General features: G+C 45.4%; 2 protein-coding genes across 7 annotated transcripts in view; one reads left to right on the top strand and one right to left on the bottom strand.

Annotated features, from left to right (window-relative positions):
* Positions 1 to 10323, top strand: part of lpin1a (lipin 1a) — a 33131-nt gene extending 22808 nt beyond the window's left edge. For 5 of the 6 annotated variants that reach the window (XM_066698192.1, XM_066698173.1, XM_066698209.1 and 2 more), the window contains 12 exons: positions 1221 to 1408; positions 1606 to 1699; positions 2170 to 2239; positions 3479 to 3571; positions 3930 to 4006; positions 4110 to 4248; positions 4540 to 4688; positions 6411 to 6497; positions 6879 to 7031; positions 7141 to 7255; positions 7343 to 7446; positions 7816 to 10323. In XM_066698192.1, coding sequence (XP_066554289.1) covers positions 1221 to 1408; positions 1606 to 1699; positions 2170 to 2239; positions 3479 to 3571; positions 3930 to 4006; positions 4110 to 4248; positions 4540 to 4688; positions 6411 to 6497; positions 6879 to 7031; positions 7141 to 7255; positions 7343 to 7446; positions 7816 to 7975 — 1429 coding nt within the window. In that variant the 3' untranslated portion in view covers positions 7976 to 10323. The remainder of the gene's footprint in view (positions 1 to 1220; positions 1409 to 1605; positions 1700 to 2169; positions 2240 to 3478; positions 3572 to 3929; positions 4007 to 4109; positions 4249 to 4539; positions 4689 to 6410; positions 6498 to 6878; positions 7032 to 7140; positions 7256 to 7342; positions 7447 to 7815) is intronic. The other variant, XM_066698182.1, reaches the window with a different exon arrangement.
* On the bottom strand, positions 10105 to 23482 carry LOC136758676 (adenylate cyclase type 8). The gene is made up of 18 exons (XM_066713250.1): positions 22580 to 23482; positions 22141 to 22290; positions 21720 to 21850; positions 19789 to 19900; positions 19436 to 19563; positions 17581 to 17739; positions 16762 to 17002; positions 16272 to 16460; positions 15800 to 15900; positions 15318 to 15519; positions 15052 to 15147; positions 14712 to 14884; positions 14465 to 14546; positions 13630 to 13788; positions 13287 to 13433; positions 12705 to 12797; positions 12369 to 12483; positions 10105 to 12104 (listed from the first exon to the last, which is right to left on the bottom strand). The coding sequence occupies exons 1-18, from the start codon at positions 23480 to 23482 to the stop codon at positions 11674 to 11676; spliced, it is 3612 nt and encodes a 1203-aa protein (XP_066569347.1). The 3' UTR covers positions 10105 to 11673.
* Positions 23483 to 25063: the final 1581 nt, after the last annotated feature.

Below are 25063 nucleotides of genomic sequence, written 5' to 3'. Positions count from 1 at the left end.
AAACAAAAGTACAAATAAGCCGCTCGTTCACACGGAGCATCTTAGATAAAACTGTACACTCTGATGTATTAGCTTTAATTTGCATTATATTCCATTTAGAAAAAAAATTGTAACACCCTTGATGAAAAGCCCAATATCTAATTGTTGTCAGATTACTGATGTCACCGTTAACAATAAGTGAATGAATGAATACATAAATGTGCATGTTATCTTTACTGTTACTGTAGTAAAAACTACACGTTATTTTGTGAAATGTGGGGTTAGCTTTCTTTATGAAAAATAACCGACACCTCCCAGTGTCACATTCAAGTTTTCCAAGCGAACCGAACTCCTTTATTTTACCAAATGGACCGAGGCCACGTCTTTCGCTGTCTCATTTAGTTTCGGTTTGGTTCGTTTACCAATTGAAATCTGTTGTTCACGCTCTTCTCCAACAGAACCGAATATGAAACAAACCTCTCGTGTGAACGAGCCTTTAGACTGAATTAAAGTGACACTGATGGTGGTGTGTTTTGAATTATTTAATTTGTTTGACATTACTTCTTTAAAATCTTTAAATAATGAAAAATAAAATAAGTTGTTTTGAGCAATCAATCAATCACAGATCTGCAAACCCAGACTTTTGGGAGATATAGATATACTCAGATTTCTCATTTATTTCAGTTGATTTAACTTTGCTGCAGTGTGTCAAGTCCCACACAGTGCCTCTCGTCAGGCCACCATGAACCGAGAGCCGAGTCTCGTACTGGGTTCACTGGTTTAAATGATCTGTGATTGCTGGTCCAGTGACCACACCGCAAAAACACACAACCATACAACTGATGACCTGCTCATAGCGTGAAATGCACCAAGACTGACGTATCGTTTGCCTTTCCCTCCTGACTAGTTCTTGGTAGTGATTCCAGACTGAACCGGCACCCTGGTTAGAACCAATAGCCCAGTAAACACAATGGAAGGAAACTGGCAAAACAGGGAAATAATCAAACTTGTACAAACACATCCAGGATATGGGTCCGTTTCATTTAATTTCTCAATTTATTTGGATATAACCACCATTTTATGAAAATGCAGACAATTTCGATGTATTTATATATTTGTAATAGATTTGTAATTAAAGGAAAATGCAGGTAGTCCCACGATCTCTGTGTTGACAGGGATTTGGAGTTGAGTCAGTACCGTTTTTGTTGCCATAACGATGGCTTTTGTGCTTGTTGGCACAGCGATGGCGGCGGCCCGGGCAGGAGCTGCTCAGAGAGCGGAGCCCGCTCTGCCAACCAGTCTCCACAGTCCGTTGGCAGCTCGGGGATGGACAGCGGAGTGGAGAGCTTCTCTGACCAGCTAGGCGACCTGCCATCCATCACCATTTCCCTGTGTGGGGGGCTGACTGACAACAAAGAGATCACTATAGGTAACCCCCCATGCCAAATTGTAAAGGGTGTGAGTACAAAGCACTTCACAGCGAAGCATGGGACGGTATAGTAAACTGTGACACAAACTGTGGGACACTCATGCCATGGCCAAGTACAGATTCACACATTTTGAAAAGCTTTCTGTTCATGTAAAACTAGCTGATCAACTGATTTGTTTTCTTCTTTCTCACTTTAGAACAGTTTCAGGAAAAGGCAGTGTCTTATCAACAGTTTGTTGAAAACCCAGCGATTATTGATGATCCAAACCTTGTAGTGAAGATCGGAAGCAAGTAAGCATCATCGCCAAGAGCAGGCGTGCAGTGTGAACCTTGTTTGAGTTTATGATGCCCTTTAAGGTTATATTTTGGGGCTCTACTGCTTATGCTTTAAGCTGTTTATCAACATTCTGTACACTTTGTAATGCAAACAAATTAAATTAATATAAATGTAGGTGATCAATTTGACATGTTAGCGGGTATTTTTATATTCCACCTGAGACTTACACTCAGTATTATTATTATTTTTATTATTATTATTATTATTATTATTATTATTATTATTATTATTATTTTATTTTTATTTTTTTCCCTTCTGCTCATGATAAAGCACACAGGAAACGTAATCTTTGTTTTCTTGAGTGAGTCCCTGAATAGAGGCGATGGCAAATTTCACTTTCGCACAGGTGTATGATTATGGGCCAGTGTGTCTAAGTCTGGGCTGCGGATACACATTAATGGGAAAATATCCCCCTGTGCTTTAGGTATTACAACTGGACCACAGCTGCCCCTCTGATGTTAGCAATGCAGGCCTTCCAGAAGCCCCTGCCCAAGGTGAGTGGGAGACAGCTGAAGAAAGGGTGGGATCATCATCTTCTGTCATGAGTTGTGCAGATGCCGATGTTTTGTGTGAATGGAGGACCTGCTAGGCCTCATGTTGTGTTTGTAAAGACTTTACTCAGTGCACAACAGCATAGCACAGTAGTAGCAGCACATCACATCTGTGTGTATGTTGATGTCAGCTCTGACTTTGGATTGTGACGACAGATCTTTTTTTGCTGCATGCTCCCTTGGTCTGTTTGGCATTTACTAACAGGGTGGTTTGACTGGCCTTGCAGACATGATAAGGGTTTGGCAACTGAGGTGCCCTGGCTTCTGTGCGTGTGTGTGTGTGTGTGTGTGTTTCTCATTTAAGGAAACTGAAAGCTTTTCCGTCATTAAAATGATACTGCCACACAGACAGTATATTGCCACTTTGCATATGTAAGCAATACAAATATTTCAAAGGCACACTTGCTTTGATTTTAGAACCACAATCAACAGGGGACAAACTGGACATGTGTCTCTGTTGGTCATTTTTCTCCCTCTCAATTGTGTTCTTGTCTTCAGCCTTGTAACAAACAATCCCTTCAAGAGCAACTTGCATTGGAATCCAAGTTAAAAGCCTGGCACTGGCTATAAAGATTGGAGGACATAATTAATTAGTTTGTGGTTTTATTTCTCTAAAACCCACAGCTTGATCCAATTGGAAACATGGGGAATGCTACTGAAATGTGAAAGTCTATCGTCTGTGTGCATCGTGTGTATAAACTGTGATTCCAATGCAAACCTTCCACTGTAATCTGTGCTGTTGTGTGTGTTCTTCAGTGTGAAAACACTGACCTGAAAGTTGAGTAATGTTTATTTTTATCCCTCCCCCACCCCACCTCTGTTTTCTCCTTTGGTTTGTGTGTGATTCCATTATTATTTTGTATTTTAATTTTAAAAACGTGGCCCCAAGAACTCATGCTTCAGTTACGTCTCGTCTCTTGTGGATTTGCTCTGGTTTTGCTTCCCCAGGATCTTTGGATCCAGCCCTGTATGTTCCCATTCGTGTCCCGTGGTCGTTCCATTGGGTTGTCGTTCTGTTGCTGGTCATTGCAACATTGTGATCGTGCAGCTGTGGTTTTTGCATGCTTGTGTTGGTTTATTTGGTGTGTGTGTGTGTTTTTCCGTTTCCTTTTTTGTCTTTATTTATTTGCCGATTGGGCTGAGTTTGTTTTTGGTTAAGTTGAGTTTGTGCATTTACTCCAGGCGACAGTAGAGAACATTATGAAAGAGAAGATGCCGAGGAAAGGAGGGAGGTGGTGGTTCTCCTGGAGGGGCCGCAACAGCAGCGCGAAGCCGGTAAGCTTCCCAAAAAACCAAACCAAATCAAATCCGAAAAGCACAAAACACATGATTGAACCAAATGAAAAAAAGGAAAAAAATGTGGACTAAAAATAACCGTCTTCTCACTTGCTTCATGCTTTTTTCCCCTCGATAAAAACATTTTGGCATCTTTCCCAGTCTCAGTGCCTCGATATTATCATTGCCCTCTCTCATGATTGTGGGACAAGGACTTTCAAGATGGAGATCCTGAGAGAATTTACCTCGTAATCATGAGATCCTGACATAAAACGATTTTGTGGTTCAACGATAAGAAAGACCTTTCCCCCTGTAGAAAGGGTCACTGTTAATTGTGATTTGTGTGTGCGTTTGGTAGGAATCCACATCTGAACAAGGACTTGGTGTGAAAGGAGAGCAGACTGGCAACATGGATTCTGCAGGCAGGTATGAGCCGTGAGTCTTTCTTTTACATTCATACCTTCTGGATATTTCTGCATGCGGTGACTCCCAGGGGAGTGACACTCGGTGCTGAATGTCTGCTCTGGTTGTGCTGCAGGATGAAGGATGAGTCTTCGTCCAGCGATGAAGATCATAGGGCCGCCAGGAGCGCTGACTCCACACAGGCCGAGCCCGTCTCACTGTCCTCAGCTGGCGTCTCGTACAAGAAGACTCTCCGGCTCACCTCTGAGCAGCTGGTGAGTGGGCCTGGCAAGATGGCTTTGTTTTTTTTGGTCAATGTTGTCTTTCGAGGTCTTGGCAGAACCTGCTGTCTAAGTGGGTTGGTGTTGTAGCTGAGCCTTCAGTCACCGCTTTCATTTGAGCTCGTGATCTCCTTAGAAATTAGATTACCTATGATTTATTTTGTAAGTTCCTCTTTACAAGGGCGTCTGCTAATAAATAAATAATAATTATAATTTAGAAGAATGTTGGATTTTTGCAGTTAAAACTATCAGATGAGTTTAGACATCTACTGCACTGTTCCTCAGATGAGCTTGCAGCTGAAGGACGGGCCCAACGACGTGGTCTTCAGTGTTACCACCCAGTACCAGGGCACCTGTCGCTGTGAGGGCACCATCTACCTGTGGAGCTGGGATGACAAGATAGTCATCTCCGACATCGATGGCACCATCACCAGGTACGGTGGCAATGGAGGCTCAGTTTCCCTGCCTGTGATAAACACTCATGCCTTTTCTTTTTCTGTTAAAGATTATTTATTCTTGTAGTGTGGAGTTGCTAGCTTATGTTTTGAGTGTAATGCTTTTGTCATCTTGTGCCCTCTGCTGGGCAGAACACTGAGGCAGGCCGCACTGTGCACAATGGAGTTCTGTAGTCAGTGAACCCCAGTACACACTCTAAATTAGAAATTAGAATTAGATTGATTGTATCATATATAATTAATCTAAAATCTGCTTAGAGAATACAGGGTTCGTACCGGTGCTTGAAATCCTTGAAAATGCTTGAATTTTAAGGTGGCATTTTCAAGGTTGTGAAGTGCTTGAATTTTGAATAAAGTGCTGGAATTTTGTGAATATATATATTTTTTAAATTTGCTAGTCACTGTCATAATAAATCATCAGTCTGATTAAATGCATTATCTTCGGGATATAACTACAGTGGTTGGAGAGCCAGTTGATTGCTTTATGCCGCGGCCAGTACGACTCCTGTTTGATCTGCCGGTGTGTTTGATGCGCTGAGTGTGAGCTGCTGAGACGGCGCGCATCAGCGCCCACTGAGGCAAATGTGCCGGAATGCTTCCGTTTTAAAGAGAGGTGGCTCGATACAATTAAATATACATTATACACTATGGTTAAAAAAAGGTCCACGTTTGCGGACAGCATTGTAAGGTTTGCAAGAAAAAGATTAAAGTTTTCACTCTGTCGAGTTATGCCAAAAGTAAACGGCAGGGAATTTTCCATAACTTCTATAACTGTAGGCATGTGTTTGATGGTTTGCTGAGAATTCCTCTTTCTGTGCGCATTCATGTGTCTGCACATTAGTGTCATGTGTGTGCGTGCACTGTCGAGCTTAACTTTTCTTTGTGTATTATTAAGACTTAAAAAATAGTGTATAGGTTTTCTACAAGTATATAATATAATAATTGTGCTTTTGTCTTTAAATAATCCATGTAAATTTGACAAAATAAACATAAAAGTACTAGAATACGACAGAATAAGCCTTTATTTTTCAGACATGCACAGCAATATGCACAACCGCAATCAAGAAAGAGAATAATAACTTTTGCATATGTGTATTCAATTGATCATTGTACACGAAATACAGTCAATAAACATTGATTTAATTAGAATTAAATTACTAGAAAGATAGATGGATAGAATATACTTTTTCAGACTTGCAAAGCAATAAGCATACCGGTAGAACAACCGCAACAAAACGAGAAAGAGACACTGATACCTTCGCAGGGGAGGAGTGTCATCCAGCACTGGCACAGTGCAAAAACAAACTAAACAGTTTCTAAAATTAGGCAATCGCTTAACCCTAGCAAAAACAAAATTAATTTGTCCAGTACAAGGTATTTACTATATATATATATATATATATATATATATATATATATATATATATATATATATATATATGTATAGATGGTATGTGGACATGTTGATGGTTTAATATTCGTATTCAATTATTATAATGTGTAATTCCATTTAAAAGAAGAAAAAAGCAGAGACCAGCAGATACTGTAAGTTCTGCTGTTTGCTTTGCAGTGGTTGTGTGGTTGTGTGGTTCTGTATGGTTCTATGCTTGTGTTAAATGTTAGAATAGTGTCTGTGTTCTGTCAGCTGTGCACATTCTTCTAGTTCTTTCTCTCGTAACACCTTTCTTTTGGCACGTGCAGGTCTGACACGCTGGGCCACATTTTGCCGACGCTTGGTAAAGACTGGACTCACCAGGGGATTGCCCGGCTGTATCACAAAGTCAGCCAGTAAGTGCAGCTCTGTACCGGTGAGAGAGGCACCTACACAGCCACTTCACCTAGAGACTCTTGAGGCACGGCTTAGCAGAGCAGGCTGAGGTCCAACATGATTACACAGCATTATTTTCCAGACCGTAAAAACTCTTGATAAAACCAGACTGTGCCCACTTTGTTTATTTTGATTGAGTGTCTGTAGTGGCGCCCACCAGGCAAGCCTGAGTCAGTAACAAATGGCTAAATAAGGGGCTCCTGGAATTAAGAGAGAACCCTGTGGCCCTGCAGAGCCCCTCTATTCTTACAAGTAAACAAAACGGTCTCAAGTGAAGGTGCTGGCAATTGTGGTCTGATTGTGGAGCCTCCGAGTTCTGCAGCTTCCTGGTTGTCTTTCAGGAACGGCTATAAGTTCCTGTACTGCTCGGCTCGTGCCATTGGGATGGCGGACATGACCCGGGGGTACCTGCACTGGGTCAATGAGAGGGGCACCATGCTGCCACAGGGTCCCGTGCTGCTCAGTCCCAGCAGCCTGTTCTCAGCTCTCCACAGGCAAGTACCCCCACTCCACACACTGTATCTCCCCTTTCAGCTTTCAGTGCTTGCAATAACTGATCCAGCTGTCCTGATTTGATTTTTATTAATTTTTCTGCCACTTTAGGGAAGTCATCGAAAAGAAACCAGAGAAGTTCAAAATCGAGTGTCTGACGGACATAAAGAACCTGTTTTTTCCAAACCCCCAGCCTTTTTACGCTGCTTTTGGAAATAGACCAACAGTAAGTAGACCCAGACTGACACCAGGTGTGTAGGCGCAGTGGATTAAATTAAAAACCTGATTTGTATCTTCTTTATTTCTCCCCTAGGATGTGTATTCATATAAGGAAGTGGGCGTTCCACTGAACCGAATTTTCACCGTTAACCCAAAAGGAGAACTCGTACAAGAACACGCAAAGACCAACATATCATCGTAAGGGGCGGATCTGTGTTTGAGAGTCTCTGTCTCTGTGTCTTTTTACCTCGGGGTGTCTCTATCTTTGTCTCTGTGTGTCTCTTTACCTCTTTGTCTCTGTATCTGTGTCTTTATCTGTGCCTGTGTGTCTCTGTCTCTGAGTGTCAGTTTCTCTATCTCTTTACCTTGGTGTGTCTCTGTCATCGTGTCTGTGTCTCTTTACCGCTGTCCCTCTGTCTTCCTGTTTCCCTGTTACTCTGTGTCTGTGTCTCTCTGTCCCTCTGTCTTCTGGTTTCCATGTGTCTGTGTTCCTCCATGTCTGTGTGTCTCTGTCCCTCTGTCTCCCTGCGTCTCCATGTCTCACAGACCTGTTCTTTTGAATCCCAGCTACGTCCGGTTGTGTGAGGTGGTGGATCACGTGTTCCCACTGATGCGGTGTGGCGACTCTTCGGACTTCCCCTGCTCCGACACATTCAGCCAGTTCACCTACTGGAGGGAGCAGCTGCCGTCTGTGGAGAGTCCCGACATCCACATCGAGTCCAGCTGAGGCTGGGGCTGAAGGACGCACGGCCGTCTGCTTTTCACACGTCCCTTGTATCGATATACCTCTTACACATAAGCAAAGAGCACTTCTCAGAAATGTCAGATCTATTTTATAAAATATGGACTATCTGTTTAAGTTTGTTTTGGTTTAGTTTCAGCTTCCTTTGACAGCTGGTTTGAACTCAAGAAAATCACCTAACTTATTGCACAAGCTTTGACTGAGAATCAGAAAGAGAAGAAAAAAGAGCATGATTGTCTTTGATTCGGTACTCCAACACAGAGACCTCCGAGGATATTTCGTGTTTCAACTTTTTAATTTTCAAAGTAATAATAAGCTGAAGGTCGCTGTGCGGTGCTGGCCTGCAGCCTGAGGGTTGAGCTGCTGTGTTTGAGAGTGAGGAAAGGCACGTTTCCAATGGTGCAATAAAGGAGCAATACGTCATCCTTCAGCACTCCAGAAGCAGAGACCTCGACACACTGACACTACCCTCAAAGAGGCTGTCTATTCCTTGTAATTTCACACTTATTGTGAAGAGTCTTGGTGAACGATAGGAGGTGATGCTTTATAGAAGTGTACAGGCATAAACGTATCAATATATAAAGATATTGCTAACTAATCCGATACCTTGTCAAGGGAAAGCATTTTTGTGAGGCTGTTGCCCAAAGCCTGTTCTCCACATGTGTTCAGTAACCTGCAGCCTGGCCAGGTGTCCCTATTAACAACGCATGCCACTGATTTATATGATAGATTACACAGAAATCCCAATGTGGTGGTACTATATATATATATATACATATATACATATATACATATATACATATATACATATATATATATATATATATATATATACATATATATATATATATATATATATATATATATATATACAATGATACTGGTCACCCAGTAGAGAGTATTCAGATAGGAACATTAGCTTTGTAGTGTTTTATTGGTGATGTTATATTGGCAAGATCATTTTCGTTTCGAACACGGCCCAGTTCCCAACAAACCTGTCTGGAAATATAGCCCCCAAACAGTGAAATTGGAAAAAATTCTGCTTTGAAAATGAGCCATTTCCATACAAAGAAAACTCAGGGTCATCTTTCTGTCATTCTTTTCCACAAACAAAACCACTGGACTCCAGCCTTGTGGTTTGGCTTGCTGCTACAAGGGCTACAAAAGCGCTGCCCTTTCTGGGACACACAGAGCAACAGCAAGTTAAAATCCATGTGCAGCAGACAATATAGTCCATAGGAGTGATTTATGTTAGTGTTACACAGCACTTTGAGACAATGTTAGAATAAAACTAAACACAATTTTGCAAGAGCTCAATGCAAAACGCCTGCCTTCAGCTCTGCAGGCTGACTGATGATGGTGCTTTTGATATTATCACCAGACCGTCTCACACATCCATCTGAGGTGATTGACAGTGGACTTTGCCCAATAGGAGCAAGGGAATCCCATTCTAACTGAAGTTGAAAAGCCATCATTTTACATCACAGCAGGTATTGATGTCCCACATTGAGGTTTCAATCGGTCTCCTGCATGAACAGAACATATGTATTTTGTTACACAATTTATAAGTGGTGTTAAAGGAACGTGCATTTTATAAACACAGGATACAATGTTATCCATCTATTTTTTCTAACGTGTCGGACAACATGTGAGGCGTAGATTATGAATCTGTTGCGCAGTTTGCATTGAAAATGTTCCTGGTTACTGGATTAGCAGAATTTGTCTTGTTTTTATGTCACCGCTCACTCTTCCCTTCATGTTGACCCCATCTTACTGTGTGTTTAACATCCTTTTATCAATACATGGGAGTCAAATGAATTACATTAGGTTTAAAAAGTGAAAACGCTTTGTGTTTCAGATCAGGGGAGTTTTAAGAGAAGTATAATTTTAAACTGTATGTGTTTTATTTTTTACTGTACTGAAACACTATTCACTGTTAACAAATTCTGCAACTGACACACTCTTAAGTACCATAGTATTGTGAAAACACGCTGGCCACACAGCTACACATTGCAATGTAAATAGGTTGAGTGATTCCCAGCCTTACTCTAGACCACTGCAGAAATGTCTTCTGTAGTCCCCCCTGATCTCAGTGTCCTGTATTGTCCTGTTGATCTTCCTGACCAGTTAGAATGACAATATTCTTTCTATGAAAGATCTGTGTTAATAATGAGCTTTATATTGCCTTACTCATGGCTGTCATTAATTGTGGTTTATTTCTTTTTGAGATGTACAGAACAGACCTCTGTAGTGTTTCATGTGTTTTGAAATCAATGCCATTCATATCTGGCTGTATTAATAGTGACTTCAATAAACACTAAGAGAAATCAGCAGTCCGTCTGGGCCTGTGGCTTACCTGTCCTCTCGATTCACTTTCTCTCCATGCACACTTACAAGCAAGGGGGCTGTTTAATATGTTCATGGAGAGCCCAAGCTGGCTCTTCAGTGGCTAACTTCTGCTGTACAAAGCCCACTTTGGATGACCGGTTGCAAAACTCGAATGCAAAAAGCTGAGGGAAAAGTAAGTCACCTGTGTTATTTTGGCCTGATTCTCAAAATGCTTGTGGGTTCTATTTTTGTCGGTGCTTTTCTGGTATTGATTTTAAGGGAAACTTGGAAGATAGAATCAGGACCTCAGAGATTAATTAAAATATGAAATTAATCACATTCCTCTGTGTTTTAAAGGGTGTATTCTAGTCTTTCATATATTTGTGTGTGAGTGTGTGTGTGTGTGTAGTACACAGAAGTGTATTGTGTGAGTGTGCTGTGCTGTTTTCTCTAGGGGTTTGTAAAGCTAAGTAGTTTTGATCAAAATTAACACTGAAAACCAGCAGCACTCTTCATATTGGCAATGAAAACTATGTGAGTCACGTATAGCAGTGAAAAAGTGGATTTGTATCCAAAATTGGAAGTGGAAGAGATGCGTGATTATCATTAAGATTATCTACTTTATCTATTCTGCTTTCAGCCTGGGACTGGCTCTGAGGATCAGTCATTTACAAAACTCAATAGGGCTTTCTATACACAATATATACATTATACCTCCACTGAGACATAGTCCAGCTGTGAAACAAATGAATGCACAACGATTTCTCTTTGGATTAGTTTCAACAGTGCTTGAGCGTCTCGGCTGAGTGTGGATTCGCTGTGTTTCCGTCCTCCTCCTCCAGGGGGCCTGCAGCTGCACGCAGAGGTCTGTTTGTCCGTTTTGTGTTCAGAACCCGAGCTGAACAAATGCCTCAATGTTTGCGGGACCTGAACCTGAGGACAGTCCGCTGGCGGTCTTGGAGAAACTAAATTGAAGTCATCAATCTGCGCGTGTCATCTGGTTGTCTTTGCATACAGCTTTACATGAAGCAGGTGAGTCCAGAGCCACGTGTGAACACTCGCCTGCAAACAAGAGGTTTTTGGGAAAGCACACCTATGTGGTCGACCACAGATCCTGACCCCTTAGAGCTGATCTAGAAAGATCCCCAAAGCAGGACAATAAACAACGAAATATTGCTTTTGCAGACACAGTGAACAATCAGAAAGTACTTTGAACAGATGACATGGCTCTGTGCTTTTCCAGACCTGCCATCCTTCGCTGCTGCACTCCTGAAGACGGCCTGCAGGAAATGTGAGCCTCGCCTTTAACACCCCCCCACAGCACAGCACAGGAGATGCAACCCCACCAGCTGGGCTCAGCACTGGTCCGAGTGGGCGGACAGGTTGAAGACCCCGTCGGCCTCTCTGCGTTTCTCCTTGTTCCGTGCCTGAATGAGACCGAACACCATGGCTGCCAGACCGGTTTGCCCAGAGGCGCTGCTTCCCCCTCCCTTGCTGGAGGCCCTCTCGGAGTTCAGGAAGCCGGAGCCCAGGTTGCGGTCGCACAGGAAGTAAGTGCGGACCCCGCCCTGGCGCTCACTCACACCCTTGACGTAGATCTCGCCTCGGAGCTCCAGCACAAAGCCGCGGTCCGCCAGGAGGAGCTGCGTCTCCTCGGGCACCTGGATCCGGCCGCTCAGTCCGGTGCTGTCCATCCTGCTGGCCAGGTTGACTGTCATGCCCCAGATGTCGTACTGCGGCTTCTTGGCACCGATCACCCCCGCCACCACCGGGCCGTGGGCAATTCCTAGAGTGAGGCAGGCGGGGTGGGGTGGGGTGGGGAGGATGGGATTATTGTTATTTTATTTCTGTTCAGTCACTGGCTGTACAGACAAGGTAAGAGAAAGTGAGATGGAGAGGATTAAGTGAGTGGGGTTGGGTGATGTAGAAGACAGACGTCTGAGAACAGCAAGATCTGGGCAAAGGAACAACAGTGGACAAATGAAGGAGGTCGTTTTTCTGTTTTTTGGTTTTTGTTATTTTTAGTTTTGAGAATACGGGTTGTGCTTACCAACACGGAGCTGGAAAGTCTGGTAGGAATGTCTGTTAATAGTTCTCAGGGTTTCCTGCATAGCAAATGCAAAGTTAACCAGTTCACTGAGGTGGTGCCACTCATCCGCGCACTCCTGAGAGAGAGAGAGAGAGAGAGAGAGAGAGAGAGAGAGAGAGAGAGAGAGAGAGAGAGAGAGAGAGAGAGAGAGAGAGAGAGAGAGAGAGAGAGAGAGAGAGAGTAGTGTAATCTTCCTTTGGAAAAATACAAGCTGAAGCTCAACTGAGTCATAATGCAGGAAAACGAATGAATAAATAAATATATCTATACATATGAGAGTGCCAAGAGAGGACTTGCCTGTTTTTCTGGAGAGAGGCCGGACGCAGCCATGTAACAGCTCCCAATGGTCTTGATTTTTTCTATGTTCTCAAAATACTTTTCCCCAAGCAGCTGTGCCAAGAATATATAAACATGCTTTTATGTGACTCTCTGGCTGCTATAAAACCCCCAAAACAAAACTGCTGTCATAAACAATGTCAAAGAATCCCATTGAGGACTAACATATACTGAGAATCCTGTGATTGCCAAATCAACTGTCACAGCATTCATGTGGCTGGAAAATAACATACACAACACAAGCCTACATCAAACCAAAAACGTTGCCCTATGCACAAATCTCAGATTAAAAACGTAATAATTTTACAAGATTATTTATAAGCAGTAGAAAGTGGCCTCTGATGGTAAAATAAGCTGTGACCAAGCCTGTGATTTGCCATTTGTTGGTTCAGACCAGAGTCAGAGAGAGGTCTTCTGATGCTTTCCGTAGCTGCTTAAGCAGATCACGTGACCCTGAAACAATGGACTCCTTATGCCCTTTCATTTCCCCCTGGCTGTGTTGTGCGGCCACTGTGTGGGCAAAGAGAGAGCGCTGGGCCTCACCTCGTCAAAGTCGGTGATGATCTCATTGAGAAGCCGCAGACACTCCACGCTTTGGCTGTTCAGCTCCTTTTGGGCATAGAAATCTGCAAAGCCAGGGATCGAGGCAAACATCACACCCACCTTGTCATACGACTGAGAATACAAGTCCTGGAGATGAGGAGGAGGAGAGGAGAAAAATAGCTAAATCCACAAAAATCATTTCAGGCCTGAGACCAGACACAGCATGATACAGTGAGGAGATTTGTGTATTCAGAACCCAAGCTGAATTTCTTCATAAAATATACAAAACGTTTGTGTTAGAAAACTGATACAGACTATTGGCCAGTGAGGTCCAATCCAGTACCTCATTGTTCCTGTCCCTCTCCAGGAAGTGGTGTGCCACATGGGCAGGCAGGATGTTTTTCAGGAGGTTCTCGTTGTGCTCCCTCAACTCCTTCATGTCCTCCACTTCCTGCCTCGCCTGCAGACGCCACAGGAAGTCCAGCCTTGCCGTCGCCTCCAGCTGAGCAGAGGGGGAAGAACAGTAACAGGAACATTGGTTGAGAACCTGGTACATGTTTCTGTCTCTCTTTCTCTTCTTCTCCTTCTACCACAACAGAGGCTTTTGACCCCCTGGTGAAAATACAAACCCTGCAGGTCTTACAGTCACCAGGGACCAGGGACTGACCAACTCTAACCTACATCACATTTCCTCTGCCTCCAGTCTAGTGCTCCTCAGCTCTGTGGGATCTCTGAGCTTCTGTTCCACATGCTCTGCTAATTATATCAATCACCTTATGATTCACGCTAATTGCACCAATGAAGCCCTTTCTAAAGCAGGGAGTTCTTTATTTATAGAGTTTGGATACCTGTATAGCTTCTAGCTAGTCCAGTCAAGTGCTGTCAGGGGTTTATTAGCAACATTTCCCAGTCAAGATGCTGCAGGTTCAGATTGAGAAATCGTGCTGGACTGGACCGGGGTGGAGGCGCTGCAAGACCAGAGAGGTACTCCCCTGTATTGTGTCATTGCCAGGAATGGCTGGGTAATTGATTTGTTTATTACAGCTCTGAAAAGAGTCTTGAAAACCAAGAGCCGCTTCGGAAATGCTGGACCCAGATCTAGTGTCAGGGATTCACAAAGCCTCTCTCATGACAGCCAGGGGAACGTTCTCGGGACACCAGTACAGGCGTGAGCTCACCTGACGGCCGTTGTAGTACACGGCAACCACGAACATGGCCATCAGCAGCAGAGAGATGCCCTTTCTGCGCAGGTAGTGGGAGCTGAGGAGTCATAAACACAAGTCCAGTTCAGAACTCTGACTGGCCTGTCTAGCAAAGCAGTACAGTGCAGGCAAACCCCACGATGCTGCAAAGCACTGTGGGATTGTTGGGCGCACAATGAGAAGCACAGTCCAGTGCATGGGAAGGGCAGGGGGGTTAGGGCACCTGTGAACGTGGTAGTGTTGGTCGTGGTGGATGAAGAGCATGTGGAAGGCCACCTCAATCAGGTAGGTGTAGACCGTGATCATCACCAGCAGGACAGCCAGCTTCAGCAGGGAGCTCAGACGCAGGAACACTGCGCACGTCACCATGGCGACCACCCCGCTCAGGACGAAGTACTGCAGAGCAGAGGAGGGGAGGAGGGGGTAGCATCAATTATCCAGGATGTCAGTTCAATAATTCAGTTTCACACTAAAGAAAAAACAAACCAGTATGTTTATCCAGAGGAGAACTCAATGTATCCCGAACAGAGAACACTGCTCTGCTCTTCCTGCGAGCCTCCTACCTCTGGGTGGGTGCAGATGTTGGTTGGCCACGGACTGGACTGCTGTTCACTGCTCTTGTTGGCTTTGCTCTCTATTTCAGAGGGTTTACACCACATCTGGGACAGAATAAAATATAATGCAAAGAATATCATATGCATTCTGTGTCCCATGTGCCCTAGTGCCACCTGCACAACACACTGAGCAGCGATTAAATCACAATTTAAAAAAACTGCAAAAAGGTAGCAGGAGGCTATGGCATCGCACCAGGCGAGGGGAGGGGACTCACAATGTTGCAGGAGGCTGCTCCGAAGTTGATGGCGATGGCGGTCAGAGTGAGCAGGTTCCGGGCACCCTTGGTCTCGTGGATCCAGCAGCAGAGGTACTGCAGTGCCAAGGGGCAGCTCTTGAACTCTTCTGCCATAGTGACCAGCAGCATGGCCAGGTAGACCAGTAAGAAGATTCCAAACTGCACCAGCATGGGGAACATCCTGAGCCAGGAGAGATGGACACCTTGTTACCCACACAGAAAGGGTGCACTCCTCCTGTGAAAAGGTTTTGTCTTCTAACATAGAAGACAAACTCCCTCCTACACACACACATAAATGCACACACACACACACAGACCCACACGCTAACATATAGACTCGCCGGTAAGAGGTTCAATGTACTCTTCATATCTCAACTGTAAACTGAGCTTTGGCTGGAATGTGTAGCCTACAGTGTTGTTCTGTCCCACTGGGGCCCTTGTGGGTACTGACATTTACTCACTGTGGGGCAGGGATGAGGCACTGGACTGCAATGAGGAAGACCACCATGAGGAAGGAGCAGACCAGGTTGGATTTGAACATCTCATCTCGCATTTGGGAAAACTAGAGAAGCACAGAGGGGCAGTTAGAAAGGGACACAGTGAGAAGGGTCTGTGATGGCTTTACTCTCTGAGCTCCGGCTGGGCTACCCTGTGATCAATACGCCCATGACAGTCTTAATGTGTCTTTTGACAGTCTCTTCCTTGAACAGATCAAGCAGGGCTGGGGGTCTAATCTGTGAGCAACTTTAGGAATGTACCAATATCCTGTTAACAAACCCTCCTGTTCAGGGCTGAGGTCGGCTTCAGGTCAATTCCATTTCGAATTCTGGAATTACAGAACAGGAACTGGAATTTAACAAAAGGAATTGCCCCCCGCCCCACCTTCCCTCATTGCCTGGTCTGTTTGCAAAAGCAGAGTCAGGAAATCTCTACCTTGGCCTCGATGTGCGCATCCTTGAAGCCCAGGGTGATGGGGGCAATGTGCTCCTGCCGCAGACGCTCGCTGCTCCTCACCTCGATGGCGTGCTCGATGCACTTGTTGATTTCCCAGGAGCCTGAGAGCTTGGTGGCCATCTGGTGGGGAAGCTGACTGCCAGTGCCAGTTGTGAAGGTCGCCAAGATCTGCAGGAAGAGCAGTGAAGAGAAATAAAAGTGGTCCAGAGAAGTGTGGTGAAAACAGGCAGGGAAAACCCCAGGAACAAACTGTCTCCTGGTGCCATTGTGAAGATCCCTTTCCTCTGTCTCTTACTGCCTGACACTTCACAGAGGCAATCGAAATACTGACAGGTATCTCCAGAACTTTGAGCGGCAGGATGAAGATTCAGACCTTCCAAGATTGTAAAGCTCAGGAGAGGAGTGCTCATCGGGGGAACAATACAAAGTGATCGGAGCTGCTGTGTGGGAGGCGGTGGTGAATACTCACACTGCTCATGCCAATGATGTTCCCGAATGGCAGCTCAGGTCTCCAGGCAGTCTCTCCAGCGCTGTGCTGCCGCGCCTCGCCGTTGGTGACCCCAAGTGGCTCTGCGTCGTCCGTGTGGCAGATCAGAAAGGTGTCAATGTTGTGCTTACGGAGGAATTCGTTGCGCTCCTGCCCGTGGCCTTCCTCAGTCTCGTACAGCCCTCCCAAGCAGTCCAGCGTCGCCCGGGAGATGTGGACGCGCCTGCCGAGGGGGCGAAGAGAGGGAAAAAGTCACGGCTTTTTTAACCAACAGGGAAATTTTTACTCTTAACTTCTAACATTTCCATAAGGGCAGCAATCCCAGTTAACACTTTTCATTCTAGGAGGTGTTGTGTGTGGAGGTAGTTTGGTTGTCTGTTGGTTGTTGTCAATAATGAAGTGAGAAAAATGTTCTGTATCTTTAAAATGGTTCTCTGAGTGGGCAGAAGAAATGCTCTGTGCATATTTCATAGCTCCATCTCTGGACTTTGAATACCTTGCAGTTCTGCGATTTTACATACATATGTCCAGTAGATATAATCTTCTTCTTCTTCTTCTTCTTCTTCTTCTTCTTCTTCTTCTTTATTTCTTAGAAAATGCCATTGTCCAGGGCATATATATATATATATATATATATATATATATATATATATATATATATATATATACACAATTACAAAATGCCAAACATCCTGTGGTCAATCACCAATCTGTGTTACCACAGCGTCACATTGTTCCATGCCCACTACATTGCCATGTTGCCATGCTGATATTAGGGTGGCTGAGAAGGCCAGGTCGTACCCAGGGATGCCGCCTGCCTCCAGCTTGTTGGCAATGTCCACATCCCAGGACCACACGTCAAACTGCCACTTCTGCAGCCCCAGCACCCCGCACAGCACCGAGCCTGAGTGGATGCCAATGCGCATGTCCACCTCATGCTCCAGCTGCCTCCTCACGTGCCTGAGGAGCAAAACATGTAAACAGACATCTCTATATGTGCACAAATAATGAAATGAGAAAGTGATTGTATATATTGAAGTACACTCACCTAAAGGATTATTAGGAACACCATACTAATACTGTGTTTGACCCCCTTTCGCCTTCAGAACTGCCTTAATTCTACGTGGCATTGATTCAACAAGGTGCTGAAAGCATTCTTTAGAAATGTTGGCCCATATTGATAGGATAGCATCTTGCAGTTGATGGAGATTTGTGGGATGCACATCCAGGGCACGAAGCTCCCGTTCCACCACATCCCAAAGATGCTCTATTGGGTTGAGATCTGGTGACTCTGGGGGCCAGTTTAGTACAGTGAACTCATTGTCATGTTCAAGAAACCAATTTGAAATGATTCGACCTTTGTGACATGGTGCATTATCCTGCTGGAAGTAGCCATCAGAGGATGGGTACATGGTGGTCATAAAGGGATGGACATGGTCAGAAACAATGCTCAGGTAGGCCGTGGCATTTAAACGATGCCCAATTGGCACTAAGGGGCCTAAAGTGTGCCAAGAAAACATCCCCCACACCATTACACCACCACCACCAGCCTGCACAGTGGTAACAAGGCATGATGGATCCATGTTCTCATTCTGTTTACGCCAAATTCTGACTCTACCATCTGAATGTCTCAACAGAAATCGAGACTCATCAGACCAGGCAACATTTTTCCAGTCTTCAACTGTCCAATTTTGGTGAGCTTGTGCAAATTGTAGCCTCTTTTTCCTATTTGTAGTGGAGATGAGTGGTACCCGGTGGGGTCTTCTGCTGTTGTAGCCCATCCGCCACAAGGTTGTACGTGTTGTGGCTTCACAAATGCTTTGCTGCATACCTCGGTTGTAACGAGCGGTTATTTCAGTCAAAGTTGCTCTTCTATCAGCTTGAATCAGTCGGCCCATTCTCCTCTGACCTCTAGCATCAACAAGGCATTTTCGCCCACAGGACTGCCGCATACTGGATGTTTTCCCTTTTCACACCATTCTTTGTAAACCCTCGAAATGGTTGTGTGTGAAAATCCCAGTAACTGAGCAGATTGTGAAATACTCAGACCGGCCCGTCTGGCACCAACAACCATGCCACGCTCAAAATGGCTTAAATCACCTTTCTTTCCCATTCAGACATTCAGTTTGGAGTTCAGGAGATTGTCTTGACCAGGACCACACCCCTAAATGCATTGAAGCAACTGCCATGTGATTGGTTGGTTAGATAATTGCATTCATGAGAAATTGAACAGGTGTTCCTAATAATCCTTTAGGTGAGTGTATATTTCAGGTATAGAATATGGGCCAGTGTTTGCAGAAATATATTTGTGTACATTATTACAGTGTCCAAGGCCTGATATAGTCTCCTGTTCAGAGACTGTCTCTGTCTCTGTCTCTCTTTCTCTCTGTCTGTCTCCCTCTGACTCTCTCTCTCTGTCTGTCCACACTACAGAGTCATGATTACAGTATAGTAATATGAATGTGAGTCCTCTTCAAGTGCTGGAAGTGTTTTTATTTTTATATTTCTTAACTGTTAAAAAGAATTACTAATATTCTTAAGGAAACCAAGCAGTTAAAAGTATGAGTTACTAATCAGATATGTTTTTATTCAGTCCAGAGACTCTTAAGGCATGGAGAGCCAGTGCTGGTGTGCAGGAGAGAGAGGAAGCGCTCACCTGATGGTTTTGATCATTGCTAACCCCATCTCCACACAGCAGCGTGCGTGGGCGCTCTGTGGTTCGGGCAAACCTGAAACACAGTAGTAGCAGTCTCCCAGAGTTTTTATTCGCATACAGTGGTGCTCCTGTTGAGCAGAAGAAACAAAACTAACCAGTGTGGCAAGACACAAAACAACAAAGCTTGACACATGCATGCAGCCACGCACGCACGTACACATGCATGTACACACACATACACAACTTGACATTTAAACAGCAGGATGGACTTTATGATTTGGCAAACTAATTGTTTTTGATGGATACTGGAGGTGGGGGGTCCAGTCTGGTCTCTGGCTGCTGCATTGGCTCACCTCAGACAGGCAGTCGAAGCGGCCAAACAGCTCGTTCAGAGTGCAGACCAGCTCCTGGGCGGACAACCTCAGAGACAGGGATGTGAAGCCCTTGATGTCTGCAAACAGGATGCTGAGAGATAGAGAGAGAGAAAGAGAGAGATAGAGAGAGAGAGAGAGAGAGGGGATGGAGAGATGCTGAGGTCAGGGAAAGAGGATATGGGATGACTGGAGGGCAGAAGTCAATTAAAGGAGCAATGCCAGACTGAGGGGCAAGAGTGGTAAATGGAATCCCATTTTTAACTTCCTGCAAGTATTGGTTATTGTGTGCTATGTGCATGTCTGTCCACTAGGGGTCAGGAATTACAAGTGTTAAAGGTACCTTTGCATGACGAAGCTGCAGCGGCAAGTCACAGAAACTTCTGCCATGTTAATAAGAAGATCCCGTCTTAGCCCGTGCAGTTAATGAGTAACTCAATCCAATTTCCCACTCCATTTGCAAATCAGAAACCCCGGTAATTTAATTTGTTCTGACTTTCACTCTGCAGCTCTCTAAGAAATAACAATTAAAAGGTAGTAGATGTATTACTGTTGGTGACAGTGCTGTACGTCTCCGTGTGCTCAGGTTTGCTCCTTTGTGTGTGCACCTGCACGTATGTGTGCCTGTGTGTGTGCATGCCTGTGTGGAGGTAAACTCCTGTGTGTGTTTGCAGGTGTGTTTGCACCTATGTGTGTACACTCCTGTGTAAGTGTGCTGGTGCGTGTGTCTCTGTGTACGCTCCAGTTTATGCCAGTCTGCCTGTGCCTGTGTTTCAGAATTGGGTTTGTTGACTGTGGCTTTATATGCCTTGTGCATGCTGTCAAGTAAGATTGTAATATGCTTGGGGTTTTCATCCAACCAGTCCTGATGTTTCGTGTTGCTGTAGCCGATGGAGTGGGTTGCTGACTCAAAGTGTAGTGTAGTTAGGGAGGACCATTTGTTATCAATTGACCCCTCTGAGATATGGAGTCAAGAGTGCATCTCCCATCAATGGAGGGATGCAAATATTGTCATTATATACAGAAACAAGGAGGACAAATCCATTTGTGAACATCCTGTGGCAGTTCAATGAGGGGATGATGCCAATGTAATACTTGGCAGTCAGGAATCCCTCCCTTTTGGAGTAGGTACTGGTGTAAGGCAAGGGAGTTTGCTTGTGCTGATCACATTCAGTGTCTTCTTTCTATGTGTTACAACACTCCTGCACAAAGACTTTGGAGTGGAGTGACCCTGGACTTAGATTACATGGGAACCTCTTCAACATCAGGAGGCTCCAAGCTGCTAAAAAAAATTAGTACCAACTGTAGTAGCATTGAGGCATCCATCATTCACCACCAACTCAGATGGCTTGGCCATGTAACCGGATGCCATAGGACCACTTGCCGTGAAAGATCTTGTATGGACAGTTGCAACTGGACCGACATTCTACAGGTGGGCACAAAAAGTGGCTGATATAAACTCCACCTCTCTTTGAGACTGTACTACTTGGTTCTGGGGCTCTGCCAGAATGGAGTGCAGTTGGCTGAGGAGAAAAGGGCTGAACGTTGCCTGGCAAAGCGAAAGAGAAGAAAAATGGCCATGGCTACACCTGCCCCAATGGGGCTGTTTTTTTGTGCTCTGTCTGTTACAGGCAGTGTGCATCCCATAATGGATTGTTTAGTTATCAGCAAACTCACAAGCAGGGGAGGAAGTCATTGAAGCGATTGACTACCTAGAGAGTGTGGAGGTGTACTCCTGTGTGTGTATGCAGGTGTAACTTACCTCTGAGTAAGTGTGCCTGTGTGTGTTTCTGTGCGCACTCCAGGTTATGCAGCGGTGTGCTTGCGCCTGTGTTTGACCTAGTACTAACTTGCCTGGGATGGCTGGTTCAATGCCTCTGCCTTTGCCCCACCCCTGGCCCTGCCCAACTCACCTGACATCCTTGTACTGGTGGATGTAGATCTTGTGGAACTGCTGGGGCAGCTGCTCGTCCTCAATGCTGCTCATGTCGGCGATCATCTCCAGGGCCACGAATCGAGGCAAGATGGACAGCACCAGCCGCTCCTTCATATCGGGGCGGGGGGGGTTACAATACAGACACTGTAGCTCTGCACAGTGCACTTCCCTATGCCACCCCAGCCTCCCCCAGTGCAGACTGGATTGGGTCCACCCAGCATTGGGTTACTGTCCCTGCAGGGTAGTGTGCTGGTGATCCTTCTAGATGACATCATTATATACAGGCCTCTCTCCATATACCAGCCAGTCTGTGACACAGGCACTGATATTGGCAGTAGGTAAACAACTTCTCCCACCTTCCTTACTTTGTCCCTCCCTCTGTCTCCCCCAGCCCTCACCTGTCTCTGGTTCTCTCTCTCCAGCTTCACCCGGCCCTCGATGCACCTGCGTGTCTCCAGGAATGCCTGCCTTTGGGTGCGGTCAGACAGGTAGTGGATGAAGAGGCCAGCTACATTCATGCTGCCGTACAGCAGCCCCTTGGCCAGCACCTGCACAGCAAGAGCGGACAGTGAGAAGACTGGGACTCATGCTGGGCACGGCATCCTCAGTACTCTGGGCTGCTGCAGCACCAGGGCTCAGAGGTATGCATGAGTGCTTGTGCTGCAGCTAAATCTGGGCAGATTAAATGGGAGAATTTGATTTTGAAAAGAGTGGGTGTTTTCACTGAGGTGTAGAGTGTAGTTTGGAGGCTGGGGGAAGATTAACTAGTTCCCAAGCCATTAATATCATGGCTTTTTCTAGTAAACAGAAAAAAACACTGGACACCGAAGACCCTACCTTTCGGAGCAGCGCGGCCTCCTCGAAGTTCCTGAATATGTCCGCCAGCAGGTGCAGGGTGGAGGTGAGTGAGCCGGTGCAGAGGGACCAGAGGAAGGGCAGGGGCAGCAGGGTGTAGGTGGCGAAGAGGGAGAACAGGACGTACCAGGACTCGTCCTTCTCCAGGCCGCACACCAGCCCCCCCAACACCTGCACAGTCTGGGACAGCCAGCTGGCCAGGCCGGCGTAGCGCAGGTAGTCGGGGGAGGAGGCCCGCTTGTTGGTGAGCACCACCACACACAGCGCCACCCCCAGGGCCATGAACAGGGCTGCCATGCCCCCCTGCAGCGAGTCCACCATCTCCGGGGCCATGGCTAGGTAGATGAAGATGATGTGCATCTTGGTGATGATGTCGATGATGTTAGTGACGATCAAGGAGGTCCTCCGCTGGTGGGAGGAGTAGCGCTGGTACAGCTGTTCTAGGTCACGCGACTTGAATGTGTGCTGCAGGGTGGGCAGGAAGACGCCCTTGACTGTGGTGCCCCAGCTTATGAAGAAGTCGGCATCGTGAATGCAGTCGCTCAGGGTGCTGCTCTTCTGCGTGCTGGTGGAGCCCCGCTCTCCGCTGGGGTGCACACGGGCCGTGGACAAGCGCCTCTTGCTCGACTGCTCCCCCCGCGACATCTTGTTGCGGATCTGCCTGTTGATGTCACTGATGCACTCGTCTGTCACCGTGATCCGGCGCTGGGGATCTAAGCCCCCGCCGCCCCCGCCGGTCCCACCAGCCCCGCCCTGCTCCCGTTTTCCCAGGATGTTCCTGGCCGCATTCTTCCACAGCGTCTTCTTCAGCCGCAAGGGTGAGGCCTTTGACTCCGATTCCTCTTCTTCCTCAGCCCCCCCTGCCGCTGCTGGCACTGCCGCCATGTCTGTGACCTCAGCGTATCTGCAGGCCTGACCTTAGGATTCAGGAGGCGTCACAGCCACCCCACCGCTGCACCCTGACAGTCAGGAACAAGGAAAGCACGTCACATCTCAGAATCCAGCGTCATAAATAGTAGAATAAGAGAGAAGCCCAAATATTATCTTGTGTATTAATGTCCTTAGTAGTGAATATGAAGTACTGTAGGTCAGTTACAGCCCATTCTGGACCAAGTCCTTTTTTATTGTCCAGAATGAGCAATAAGAGACACAGTGTAATGTTCCACAAGAATCCAGCCAGGTTTCATGCATGTTATAATATAGCTATGCTGTGCTAATGCTACAGACCTAATCGCTGTGGATTCTGCTGCTACACATCTTACACATTGAATCATTTTTTTAATTAAATGTTTTTTTGTTTTTTGTTTTTTGTTAGACTTGACCTTGACTGCAATAAGTAGTAAGATTTATACATTTTCTTTGGGACTTCACTGATAGTGGGTTAGTCTGAAGAAGGTCCACAGATGCACAGTTTGTGTGGACTAACTTGAGAGGGAAAAGAAAAGGGATTTCAACATGGCAAATGGCCCACAGCCAGCTTCAGCTCACCACGCGACCTGAGGAGGACTTGGGACCTGTCATCTGTCACAGCAATCAAACAGCCGAGGGCTAGGCATTCTAGGAGTTTGCTAAGTGTTTAATTAAGGTCTGGTTTCACAGACTAAAATGAACACTAGTCAATGAATACCTAATGTTATTTTAGGTAGAGTTGTCCTGGACAAGAACTGTGAATCAAGGTCTGTGAATCCAGCCATACATGTTCCATTATTATTATTATTATTGTTGTTGTTACGATTATTATGATTATTATGTTGCTTAGCAGATTCCTTTAGGATTACAAGCTTTAAAACAGGACAAAATGCAAATAAGGCTTTTTTCAGTAGTCTGGTATGACTAAATTAGATTTTTTTTTTCAATACAACAACACAACAACTACTACTACTACTACTTACATTAATTTTCCCAAAACACAGTGTTTTAGCTGGTGCTGATAACTTCCTGTACAAACTGAAGAAGTGTCATGACTTTGTTGTTATGATAATATGTGCCCGAGTCATTGTGGATCATAGAGAATAAGTCCATGAAAACAATCTGTATCCCTTTGTGCAAATGAGGAAATCTAGCAACAGGTCCGGAAACTCCACATGAGAACTTTGGATTCAGGTCCCCTTCAGTCCTTTCACAAACTCTCACCTGTTCTTGCTTTTGGGTAACCTAGAAGCATCGCCAAATAAGATATTTAGAGTATTGATTCCAGACCAGTTTGCTGCTGCTGTTGTCTTTGTTTGTCTTTGTTCCTTTCCTTCTTGTTTTGTGGAGGTTTACAATATACAGCAGTTGATGTAAGAATCATTTTTTTACAAAATGCAGTGTCTCGCTCTTCGGCTGTCAGTAGGAAGCTTGTAAGTCTTCGGTGTTGTCTTGTATCCGCACAGCAGTTGTCTGTAGTGTAGTGTTGACTCTTAGTCAGATAGCCAGATGGCAAAAGCTGTTCTCTTGACCCTTTCCTATAAGATAGTTAACTAC

The sequence above is a fragment of the Amia ocellicauda genome, chromosome 1 (assembly GCF_036373705.1).
Source record: "Amia ocellicauda isolate fAmiCal2 chromosome 1, fAmiCal2.hap1, whole genome shotgun sequence".
NCBI lineage: Eukaryota > Metazoa > Chordata > Actinopteri > Amiiformes > Amiidae > Amia > Amia ocellicauda.
The sequence above is the reverse complement of the archived record's forward strand: the minus strand, read 5'-3'. Positions and strand labels throughout refer to the sequence as shown.